The sequence below is a fragment of the Stegodyphus dumicola genome, chromosome X1 (assembly GCF_044657685.1).
Source record: "Stegodyphus dumicola isolate Sdum_Otavi_A_Nest chromosome X1, ASM4465768v1".
Classification (NCBI taxonomy): domain Eukaryota; kingdom Metazoa; phylum Arthropoda; class Arachnida; order Araneae; family Eresidae; genus Stegodyphus; species Stegodyphus dumicola.
The window spans coordinates 119,689,098-119,701,945 of NC_140780.1; the positions used below are offsets into that span (position 1 = coordinate 119,689,098).

The window sequence follows — 12,848 nt, forward strand, 5'->3', positions numbered from 1 at the left end:
AATTCGAGGAAATAAGTTTAAATCAAATGCAGGAATAAATGCATTTAATTTAATATTCTGTGCAAGGAAGTCATGTGGTGTAAACATCAGCTTTTTTATTTTCTCAAATCCAAAGTTTCCAGATTTGTGATAAGTAGACTCATTATCTTTTTCAAATTTTGTTTTAAAACAAACACATTACATAAATTTTAAACTTTTAGCCTATGTAAACTACAGTGAGAAGTTAATTTATTTATTTGAGGAAAGTGGATTTGCTAAGATTAGAAGTTTATTTATTTGAGGAAAGTGGATTTGCTCAGACTAGAAGTTTGTCTTGCACAAAAACAGAAAATGTTTTTTCCCAGTGGCGGGGCACCAGTTATCATCATAAATGTTGGCCATTACTTAAGGCCAGAAGTAGTGGTTGTTTTATTATGGAGGCACCTAATAGGTGGCCTCTTTGCCTGCTATGAAGGGATGGACAGTTACAACCATGCCTTCCCCGAGATTCAAACCCGAGCCTTTTGGCTCCGCAACCCCTATACCTTCTGGGTGGTGACAGGAAAACTGATATTGTAAAATTTTGAGCTGACATACTCAGGATAAAAGAAGGGGGAAAACAGAAATGCATAGCATTCACGAAATTAGATCTATTTTAACTTTCTTTCATGGACTTGTTGAAAGTTCATTTAATTATGTGAGTAATATCATGACAGAATATAGAAAACTCCTTTAACACTTATAGCCTAGATGATGTGCAGACTGAGAAATATTATTTTTTCTAATTACATGAAAACAGTCATTAGGTATATAAAATAACTACTTGGGGCCCATAATTTGGAAGGGCCTAGCTTCAGCACAGAAAAAAATAAACAAAAATAATATATTAAAATATTTTAATATTTTTGATACACTATTAATAATTTTGGGTATATTTAAATAATAAAAATGTCTTCATAATAATGGATTAGAATTAGATTTCATGCTACATAGTGTATCAGTGCATGAACTATGTATACGTGATTATTATAAATAGCACATTGTACAATGTGTTCATTTTTCATTCATTTTGCAGTTATGAATGCTGTTGTTATAAGCAGTGTAAGCACTTATTCTTTGGTTCATTAACTTTTTTATAAGAAACTTGCATAAATAGGACCTAAGTATAAATACACTGCTCGACGTTGAAAATGCAACACCAAAAAGGAATTTTCAGAAATTTATGCAAATTTTAGAGTAGATGCATGTCACTGAGTTATGCGAATGATGTAAAATGCGCAGCTCTCCAACGCACATGAAGTAAGATATAAGGGAAGGAATGTGCAGAATGGGCAATATTTGTGTCGTTATTTGTGCGAGACAAATTATTGAAGAAAGTTGGTTTTTGTCCCGGAGCACACGTGTAATAGGAGAGAATGCCAGGCCGCCATCAACGAAGGCACTTCCAGCAGATAGATGATTTTACATGGGGTATGGTGATCGGACTGAGAAGGGCGGTTTGGTCCTTACGTCAAATCGCAGCTGATACCCACATGGATGCGAGCACGGTGCATCGGCTATGGTGAACATGGTTGGAACAAGGAAATGCGGACAGAAGGAGGGGTGCAGGTGCAGCCAGAGTGACGTCAGCATGTGTGGATTGACGCATCCTCTGTCAAGCTGTAGCGGACCCGCAAGTCACTTGTACTACGATTCTGCAGCATGTACAAGGTACCCTGGATATTCCCATGTCGACCAGAACCTTTTCCCGCCGATTGATCGAACGTGGCCTGCAAACACGGCATCCGTTAAGACTGCCATTGCCCCCACAGCATAGACTCCAACGTTTAGAGTGGTGCCGGACTGGAGCGATGTGGATGACAGAACGGCGAAACATCGTGTTCTCCGATGAGTCGTGCTTCTGTTTATCCAGTGACAATTGCTGCATACGTGTGTGGCATCAACGTGGAGACAGTTCTAATCCGGCAGTAAATGTGGAATGCCCCACCGCATGACAACGGGGCATAATGGTTTGGAGTGTTATTACCTATGATTCCAGGTCACCTCTAGTTCGTATTCAGGGCACTATGACGGCCCAGTGATACTTGGATAATGTACTGCGGCCGGTGGCAATCCCCTACCTTCAGGGGCTGCCTAATACAATTTTTGAGCAGGATAACGCCCAACTACATAGTGCTCGCATCTGCCAACATGCTTTGCAAGGTATACATATGCTTCCCTGGCCACCGTACTCTCCTGACCTGTCACCAATCTAGCATGTGTGGGATGTGATTGGATGCCGTTTGCAGTCTCTGTCCCTGCCTCATTCAGAAGACAAACTGTGGCAAATGGTTGAAAGGGAATGGATAGCCATCCCTCAGGACATCATCTGCACTCTTATTGACTCTATACCTAGATGTGTTTCTTCATGCATCGCTGTCTTCGGTGGTCCTACATCATACTGAGCCGACGCCATTCTCGCTCTGTATTCTGACTAATCATTTTGAAATAAAGATCACTTATTGCTGCTTGTTATCTCTTTTTTCCAAATTTCATCACTTTCTGACCAGTCCTTCTTGGTGTTGCATTTTCAATGTCAAGCAATGTATTATCTGGGACACGTTAGAGGCTTAATCTGCTATTGCACAAAACTACATGTAAAGCTTTTGAGTTGGAAAAATTAGACTGAAGATTCTATTGGGTAAAGATTATTTATTGAATAACTGAACTGGGTTATTTTATTGAATAACTGGGTTATTTTATTGAATAACTGGACAGCTTACCAAAATTCTTTACATTCTATGAGTGCTTCCTCATCTACGGTACTTGTTAATGTGCATTTTTTTTAAAGTTTTAATTTAATATTTAAAAGGTTAAGTGAGAAGTCCTTATTTGCATCAAAATAGCTTACTGATCATCGTTAACTGAACTCTCTGTTAGCAAAAAGTATAAGTGCAGCAGTTTGCTCAAATTATCTTCCCTCCAAAAAAAAAAAAAAAAAAAAAAAAAAAAAAAGAAACTAAGCAAATATTTTTTTAAATGTTGAAAAACTAAAAAGATGAACAACTGTGAGAAATGACGCAATGAAAAATATTTTAATAAATTGAAAAAAAATTACTTTTTTCTTTTCATATAAAATTGCGTGAAATGTGTGTACGTTGCACTTATTTGCTTAATGTTAATGTCCCGAATTTATTTGAAATTGTACCAAATTTTTGTACTCTGCTGTAGATTTTAGGATTTTCCAAATGGAGCAGCAATCATCCCTGTAATAAGTTACTTAGAGCTAAATGCTTGCAGAATTATTTAGTTTTATGAATCATATCTTTTTCTTAAATTTCTAAGCAAAACTGGTTGCATTTACTTATATTTCACTTTTCAGTAACAACAAAGCAACTGGTTCACTTTAGCATCTCGGGTAAAAAAGTCCCACTATGAACTATGAAACTAATAAAAATGTTTTCTCAACTAACGGTTACTATTTATTACCTTGAAGAGTTTATTAGTGAACACTGATTGACATTCCTAAAACAAAGTCATGAATTCTACTCCTATGTAAGGCATGGCAATTTGTGCATTGCCTTTCTGTTCCTTAGTAGGTTTTGGCTGCTTCTTTGATGCATCCTTGGCAGTATTTTTTGTGATGAGACAATTAAATTACTAATAATATAGTTATTCATAACACATGATGAATGCTGAATTGGTAAAGACATGGATGTTGGATTAAAACATAGCATTACTTTTGAGGTTTATGAGGAGAGAACATGCAGTGAGAATTTAAACTAAAGAATGAAGTAGTAAAGTCTGGATTGGTGTAATCAGTTCTGGCAAAACTTGCAAAGGCCATCTCTAAACTGCATCCAGTTTGATCAAAAGGACCTGAAAGGGCAAAATTAAAGGGACCTGAAAGGGCAAAATTAAAGGGACCTGAAAGAGCAAGATTAAAGGGACCTGAAAGGACAATATTAAAATACTATCTGCTTAAGAGGAGAAATGTCTTCGTTGAGTATTTTCTAAGAGAAACTGGCTCATATCCATGTTACACAAAGGCAAAACCATGAAAATGCCAATGCAGCTCCTGTTTCTGTACTGCATGTTGCGTTACTGGCTTTTCAATCAGTAGCATTACTCCTATTCATCAAAATCACTATAGAATTGAATGCCTTCTACAATATCCATGCCTTAATCTGGTTTGTTTGGCTTATTTGATTATGGAAAAGCATCCAAGGACTATCTGCTTAAGAGGAGAAATGTCTTCATTGAGTATTTTCTAAGAGAAACTGGCTAATATCAATGTTACACAAAGGCAAAACCATGAAAATGCCAATGCAGCCTGGTCATTCACTGAAATTTAGCTCAGTTTAAACTGCCAGTGTTCAGCACCATTATTGATTAGCCATGCCTTAATCTGGGGTTTAAACTTCAGCTGACCAGAATTACAGCCAGCCTTCATTAATCACCATATCAACCAGGGTGGAAATGTGAAGTTTGTAAATCTCAGGGGAATTTTTAGATGAAAACTCGTGGAAATACTGAACTAAAGAGATTTACATTTTTCTTTTGTGTTGAATGTTGGATTGCTGTAGTAAGGGGTTTTAGACTAAAAAGGTCTTAATTACTAACTATAATTAAGTATGGACAGTTTTTAATGGAACTTCAGAAAAATGACAATGTTCTGTATAAAAATTCCAATCCATAAAAATGAAATTTTTAAAGGATTTCATTACAAAGAAACTTATTTAAATATAATTTTTCTGTTTTTGGTTTCATGTTAAAAATCATGCACTATCACATTGAATCATCATCAATAATGAGAACAAATATCTCAAATTTTAAACAGTTCTAGTTGAAGACTTGTAAAAGTTTTGAAAAGGTGTACCTGGCTTCTGATTACATTTGAAAATTTATATGAGTTTATACTTTCATTTTAAAGTACTTTTGTTCAGTACTTAGAATGATTAGTTAACAGTAATCATTCTTAAATTTTCTGTTATGTGTTAATGATTGAAATATGCAATCTCAAATTAGCATCACGTTCAGACAAGAAGGTGCATGGTTTTCAAAAGGCAAGTAATGTGATTTTTCATCCTTTATGGCACCTAAAAAGTGACCACAAGCAATGAGTAGTTCAAAGAAAGGAATTAGCAGAGAATTCTAAAGAAAATAAATTAAGTTTTTTTTAAAAAATCTTTTTATTTAAAGTTAACTTTGGCTTAAAATATATTTTTAGAAGCAAATTAGTCATTGGTGCCAAAAAAAGTGAAATGAAATCCTTTGCTAAAAAGGTATTTTTTATTTTTAAATAAAAATATTTTTGACATGGGAAATGTTATGGATTAGGGATTCTGTAGGCATTTTATTTTCTTTGGCTAAAATTGTGTTTAAAAAGTTTTCGTTTTTACTTTTCAATTATTTTACCCTATGAAATTCAGTGCTATTTTTATAACATTGGTAGATTCTTACCATATGCACTTTTTTCCCCCCCAGCCAGCTATTTATAAGATGTATTGCAGTTTAGAAATAAAACCAGACTCATTCTGTGAATATTTGCTATCTGATGAAGTTGGTTTCAGTAGATGTGAACTCATTGGGAGGACTTTTAATTGCACTAAAGGTATTTATAGTTCTTTGGTTCTCATTAAATATAATTATTTGAAAGGCTTTGTATGAATTAAATTGATTTAAATTAAAAAAATGACTACGTGATCATTTCATCTTAATTGCATCATAATTTCAACTACAGTTTTTATGTCATCTAAAATGCGTTTCCATTAACTTTATTGTATTTATTTTTCTGTAGACTGCAAACATTTCCTTAAATGTCTCTTTTAATACTTTTAAGTGCTACTTATGAAATTATTTTCCATTTTGAGGAACAAAATTGTATTTGACTGTTTTGGAAGATAAGAGGAATGAAATAAATTGATCATCCATATAGGTACAACAGTTTAAAAAATACACATTTTAAGATTTAGTTGAAGAAAAATATATCTTATTTTTGGTAGGAATCAGTTTGAAGCAAAATATATTTGTTTAGCATTTTCTGTCATACCTATAAAAGTTTATAAATAGTAATTAGCTACTAACTGATTGTGGATGCATAGTATCCAGAAGCTGTCATATTATAAATACATACATTTATTTAAATTTTCTTGTGTAAAAGTTTTGATCTGTTTGCCAAAGTAATTAAAAAAATATTAATATAGGCCCTGTGAAGAATAAAGGTAACACTTTTCCGATTAACAAATCCATGTTTCTGTTATCTTTTCCTAGAATTGAAAATCCGGAATAGTAAAAAAATCAGAAAAAGATGATGATAAACACAGATGTCATATTTTAATTAAATCTAGAGAAAATGTGACTTCACTGGAAAAATGAAAAAAAATATTTTTGTGTGAAATTTATTCATCAACAAATAAACTAATAGAATTTTCCAAATAGTAGGTATCCAGTGGAGAACCTACAGAGTACTTTCATATATAAAAATGGTAATTTCTTACAGCACTGCTAGATTAATACCGATATTCCATTCTGTTTAAGCTGATGTCAATCAGGTGAGTAGGAAGGAGCAACTTTTGTGTCTCTAAAAAAAGAGGACATTTTTTAGTTGCAATTTGAGGGTTTGTCACAATTTTAGAAAACATTGTTTTTGAAATTTTATTGTGGTCTTCGTGCATATGTATAAGAAAAATTTTAATTATTTTGTATTTACTTTTGCGTAACTGTTTAAACTGTAGTTTACTGCCAATATAAAAATCTCTAAAGAGGGTACTTAGGAATTATGATGTCACTGCCTTGTTTCTCTGAAAGGTAGCATGTTTTAGAATGCCACGTATCTTATGTGTGTGAGCTGTGTCTTAGTCAAGATCTTAAATAAAAAATAAGTCCTCATCTTTTAAACTTTTATGGTCTCTTTAATGCTACCAACTATCAGCTACCTGTGTATATCTGTAACAAAAATTTGAGCAAGAATGTGAGGCGTAAATGGTGCAGTAGCAGTTCTTTATCCTTGATGAAACATTCTTGAATAAAACATACACTGCTCATTTTGTGCGAAAAAAAGGCCCATTTTTCAAACATTACATTCATACTGTTTATATACTAATAACAGTATGTTTGAAGTAAGGCAGAAAACAACCAGCAGAGAATGCATAGATTATAATGTGAATGTGAATGAAATTATGATTCTACCTTATTGGTTTGTAAAAATTTTGATTTGCAAATTTTGTTATTCACTATTCGATGAAAGGCCTTTTGCTGTTACGTGAGTTTGTGCATGATGAGTATTATGAGCGAAAAATCATGATGGGATTCATTTTGAAATGACACAGCGAGATATGTATATTAGCATGGAAAGTGGAAATAACTGAGTTAAAATGAGATTTAAGGGGTTATTACAAATTAAAGTTAGAATTTTATATTACATATTCTTTATCTTTGTGTGTGCACGTATACATATATATACACTTGCGTGCAAAATTAAGAGAATTTACACATTAGGTCAAATTTCTGTAAAACTAATGGACGGATTTTAATGAAATTTAAGTATGAATTTATAACAGAGAAAGAGATGTACTGTTCAAAAGTCATTTTATGTATGCAAGATTATCAGAAATTACATATTAATGTTTTTAATTGCTTATCTTTACATGAAATGTAGAGTGCATTTTCTGGATTTTTATCAATTATGCTTTTTGTCGGTTATGTTGTTTTCAGAAATGTGCAGTATCTTTTAAAGTACAAGAAATAATATTTAAAAATGAGTATTTAATTGTTTGTTATGATTAACGGTTTTCTAGTTAAAAAGAACAATATTTCATTCAGGTGTAGAAATATAAGTTTAAAATATAACAAGCTTAAATTGTCATGTAGTAGCAGTATCGTTTAAATTCCTTGCTGAATCTGCATGCTTTTGGTATCATCTGTAATGATTTATTTTCAGAAAAGCATTTATGTCTAAATCTCTTTGTGTAGAAAATAAAGCAAACTGTAACTATGCGTCATTACGGAGCAAATGTGTCAGATTATTGTATGGAATCTATACACTGTGTAGGTAATTGTTTGTACCATTTTGGGATGCATTTGGAAATTTTTTGTTCAATTAGAATGGATATTTATTATTTTTATGGAACTTGAGAAGGGTACATGGATTACAGCTGTATTAAGAGAAATTAGTTGCTGGAAGTCATCAAATAGGATTTTGAGACATTAGGTATTTTTTGGAAGCAGGAGACTTCAAAAATGACCAAACACCTTCGCCGGGAATCGAACCATGGACCTCTCAATTACGCGCCAAGCGTGCAGACCACTACACCACGAAGGCACACTAAGAAGGCGAGAGAAATGCCTTATATAATGCAAGAAGCTATGTTTGCTGTGTATTGATTCTGTTTTGTCTTACTTTTTGTGGTATTATCATGGAGTTAAAGAATTTTTTTTACAATACATCATTGGCTACATGTACATTGTTGTTAGAGTTTCACATCCATCCAACTACCTTAAATAAAACTTATTCTGTATCTACATCTTAACATTTAATTTTAAAATGCTGTATATGTTTAATTATAGATGCAAAATTTCAGGCTTCATTAAATTTATATGCAAATACTGCATAATTAATCACAGTAATATGATACACACATTTCTGTTGCTGCGATTGTTATAGTTAGGTTATTACTGAAAGTCTTCTGTTCTTAACTCATCAAATCAGTAATCATCACTAGTGTTTTAATATCATTTACACTAGAGCAGAGTTTCAGTATAATTTTAAGCACACATAGTGTTTGAAACATGCTTCTTGATTATAAGAAATATTTAAGCATTTGATGCCAAAAACTTTGTATTATACAGTCAAAAGTCTTTAATCCGGACTCGTCGGGACTTCGGCGATTCCGGATTATCGATTTTTCCAGATTATAGATCATCAGTTTAAATCTGGTAAGATGGCATGCAGAAATTATAAAATTAAAAATATGAAACCGTAATTTATAAAATAATGAGCAATTATGATCTAAAGGGTATCCAAATTTACCAAAAAAGAAGCCTAATATTTATTTGTTTACTTTATTAAACATTTCTTTTAACGCGCGGATGCGTAAAGCATACCTTACTCATAGCCGAAATTAGAAAATTGCAACCAGAAAACTATGTGATTTATATTCGTGATATTTATAATGACGAGGAATTTGATTTAAATCATATCAAAGACGGAGTACATCGAAATTAAATACTACATTTAGTAAGGAATTATAAGCCGACTAAAATAAAAGCATCTGCCCTGAAGATAACGATAGTGTTGACAGATCAACTTCCAGTTCATTGCGCGCCGCGACGTGCCCCCCCCCCGCGTGAAATTGATAAACAGATTTCGGAACGGTTAGATAAACAAAGGATATGCTTTTATCCATTTTTTGTAGCAATTCGTTTTTTGTTTGATGGACATCGAAACATACTTTCGTTTTCTAGATCCTTTGGGAGCTCCAGCATCGGAAATTCTATTTGACATAATCGAAAGTTCAAGCTTACTTTTAGAAAATTGCTCTTACAGTCTGCAAAAAATAATAAGCCGGATCCAATTTGAAGATTAAGGAACAACGCAATTATCAACATTAACTGAAATAGATAATTAGATAATTTTAGCTTTTACCGTCTGTTATACATTAAACACGCACGCGAAAACGTATTCTGCACTTGCGCAGATGCATATGCGCAGTCGTAAATGTCTTGCGCGCACGAGTAAAACGCCTATGCGCATGCGTAAATGCGGCGCATGCGCAGAAAGATTTTAGCTTTGAGGTCCGGATTATAGATCATTCCGGATTACGGGTGTCCGAATTAACGACTTTTGACTGTATTTGCAATATATTGTACACAGCCTACATATAGCTGAAAAGATAAAAGGTGCAAAATCAATAATTTTTGCAAAGAGCCTAGAAGTAGAAAAATAAACATCTGCATAAATAAATTATTTTAAAGACATCAGAGTAACTCATTAATGAATTATTTTTTAAAATCAGCTGCTCAAAGTTTAAGATTTGACAATAATTTTGAGTTTGGCAGCTAAAAAAATCTTTATTTTATTTTAATACTAAGAAATTGTTAACAGTAAACTGTAAGTGAATTCTATAATCTACCAAATTAAAATTTTTTATACCAGCAGTTATTTTTCAGTGTTAAACAATAGGAAGCATTTTGAGAAACAAATGTGTTTCTATACATATGTCTAAATTTTTCTGCAAAAATTTTTTTGCACCTGAAGTTTGAGGTCGATTAATTCAAGTTCAGATTGATTTACAGATAGTTAGGATTACAAGAACTAATAACTGAAGAATATTTAGAATTGAATTAGTTAAAATGAACTGAAAAATATTTTTAAAATTTAATTCTAGTATATACACTCTTATACAAAAAGAAAAGGTGACGCAACCACGACGCACTGAGAAGATATAAAGCAAATTGGACACAAATTGATATACATGCAGGTTTCGACAGTAAATGCAAAATTTTACATTTTGGCTGCTAATGAATGAACGGTTGTCGCTACTGCACATCTGATCTGCGCAACTGGCAAGCTATTTAAGAGGAGAAATTACGATTCCAGGTCATAAATTCTTCACGAATTTCATTCCGTGTACTCTGGTAGACAGTAACTAAGCCTCGCATACAGGTGCACTTACAATATGCACAGATGCCAGAATTTGAGAGAGTTCGTGTAGTTGGGCTCAAAGAAGCCGGTTGGTCTTATTGGCGAATAGCTTGACATTTGAGCAGGAGCAATGCCACTATTAGATGATGTTGGCAGCAATGGGTGAACCATGGCCACACACAGCATCAAGAAGGGAGCGGTAGGCCTAGAGAAACGACAGATGAAGACCGAGCAATCGTCAGAGCGGCACTCACAGCCCCAAATGCATCATTATCATCGATTGTACGTGCAACCAGTACTTCTGTGACTGCAAGGACTATTCATAGATAGCTTACAGAAAGGGGGCTGAGGTCATGCTGCCCCTTGTGCCGACTATCATTGACCTCTGTACAGCGTCAAGCCCGTTTGCAGTGGTGTTGGGCTCATTCACATTGGAATGTCACCGACTGGAGTAGAATAGTCTTCAGTGATGAGTCCCGCTTTGAACTGAGTCCTCGATGACAAGCGAAGGCGAGTCTGGAGATGCCCCGGACAGTGGTGTGATACCAACATGACTGTCTTCTGGCAGAGGCCGACAACCAGGAATGATGGTCTATTGTTATCCATCGCAACCTTACAGCACAGCGGCACGTCGACGAAGTTGTAAGGCCTGTTGTGTTGCCGTTCATGTCACGCCACCCTGGGCTTACATTTCAGCAAGATAATGCCCGCCCTCATGCTGCACATGTTTCTACTGTTTGCCTTAGTGCTTGCTGAACATTACCTTGGCCAGCAAGGTCGCCAGATCTCTCTTCTATTGAGCATGTTTGGAGCATTGTGAGCAGTGCTCTCCAACCAGCTCGGGATGTTGACAATCTAATGCACCAGTTGGACAGAATTTGGCACGATATCCCTCAGGAGGACATCTGCAACCTCTATCAATCGATGTCAAGCCGAATAACTGCTTGCATAAGGGCCAGAGGTGGACAAACGTTACTGGCTTTTTCACTTTGTGAAGCTTCAATAAATCATCCAATTTTTCTCAAACTGTAATCATTTTTTTTCTGTACATGTACATCACTTCTACCCATTCGGATAACTCCTTGGTGCGCCGTTTTCTTTTCTTTTCTTTTCTTTTTTTTTTTTTTTTTTGTTGTCTAAGAGTATTGATCAATGTTATCTATGCCACTATCTGAGTTTGAATTTTCTAGCAGTTCTGTAAGTCTCGCTGTTACTGGCAAGTCCTGGTGAATGGCATCATCGATTCCAGCTGCTGTCACTTGCATCATAGTTAATATGATCTTCAGCCCCATCCATATCATTACTGCTGGAACATTTTTTCCCTATGAGATGATTGATTTTGGCATGCTTTTCAAATGCATTCTCCGTCAAGTCATGCAATAGAATTAGCTAAATAAAAGTTCTGATTATTTGGCTGTTTTGAGATATATAGCAACTTCTGACCTTGTTCAACTGCAGCTGAAGCTGAAAATGGTGGTAGTGTTCAATCCCTCAAAGAGCTTCCCCTAAAATAAAATCTATATCTATTAATACTGTTCCCCCCCACTCAGATGTATAGCTGGGTTTGTAGAGCATTTTAAAATTTGGTTTATGTATAGTTTCCAATTTTGTCTAAATTTTTGCAATTCAGCCTTACTTGCCAGCTTAAACTTGGATTAGTTTATATTCTGAAGTATATGGTAATCATTTTCAGGATTTGGAAAAAAATCTATTTTAAGAATGTTTTGGAGCAGATTACTTTTCAGTCGTGTCATACATTTCAGCAGATGCATGTCTGTGGGCTTGTGAATATGCATATACATGTACAAGAAGGATATGTTACAAATTATCTTTTTCTTTATGAAGGCAGCCAGTTTGAACTGACTGAAGTGTTGCATAAAATCACAGTACATTTAAAAGGATCTCTTGTTTGATTGCAGTTGCTATTACTGGTGGGCTCTTTATTAGTTCATTACTCTATTGCTGTACATGCTTAAATTTTTAAACTACTAATGAGTCATGCAAACTTTGTACTAGCACATTAAGTACAAATTAAATTTCTATCCTCAAGAAGAGCAAAATAATGGGTTCGAATATTAATGTACAAAGTAATTAGCTATTTTTTTATGTGAAATAGTTTATTTAATCCAGCACTAAAAATCAAATTTAAAAAACTGATCTAAATTATAAACATGCATTGTTTTTATCATTTCAGTAATATGCAATCATGCAAAAAAAATGAGTTTTTAAAATTATTATTCATATT

At 34.1% G+C, this 12,848-nt stretch overlaps 1 protein-coding gene across 1 annotated transcript in view; it reads left to right on the plus strand.

Annotated features, from left to right (window-relative positions):
- The window catches only part of LOC118196307 (7SK snRNA methylphosphate capping enzyme-like), a 64,425-nt gene that overhangs the window by 40,737 nt on the left and 10,840 nt on the right, over positions 1-12,848 (plus strand). Inside the window, exon 3 of the mRNA XM_035367737.2 lies at positions 5,446-5,572. Within this exon, the coding sequence (XP_035223628.1) occupies positions 5,446-5,572 (127 nt within the window). The remainder of the gene's footprint in view (positions 1-5,445; positions 5,573-12,848) is intronic.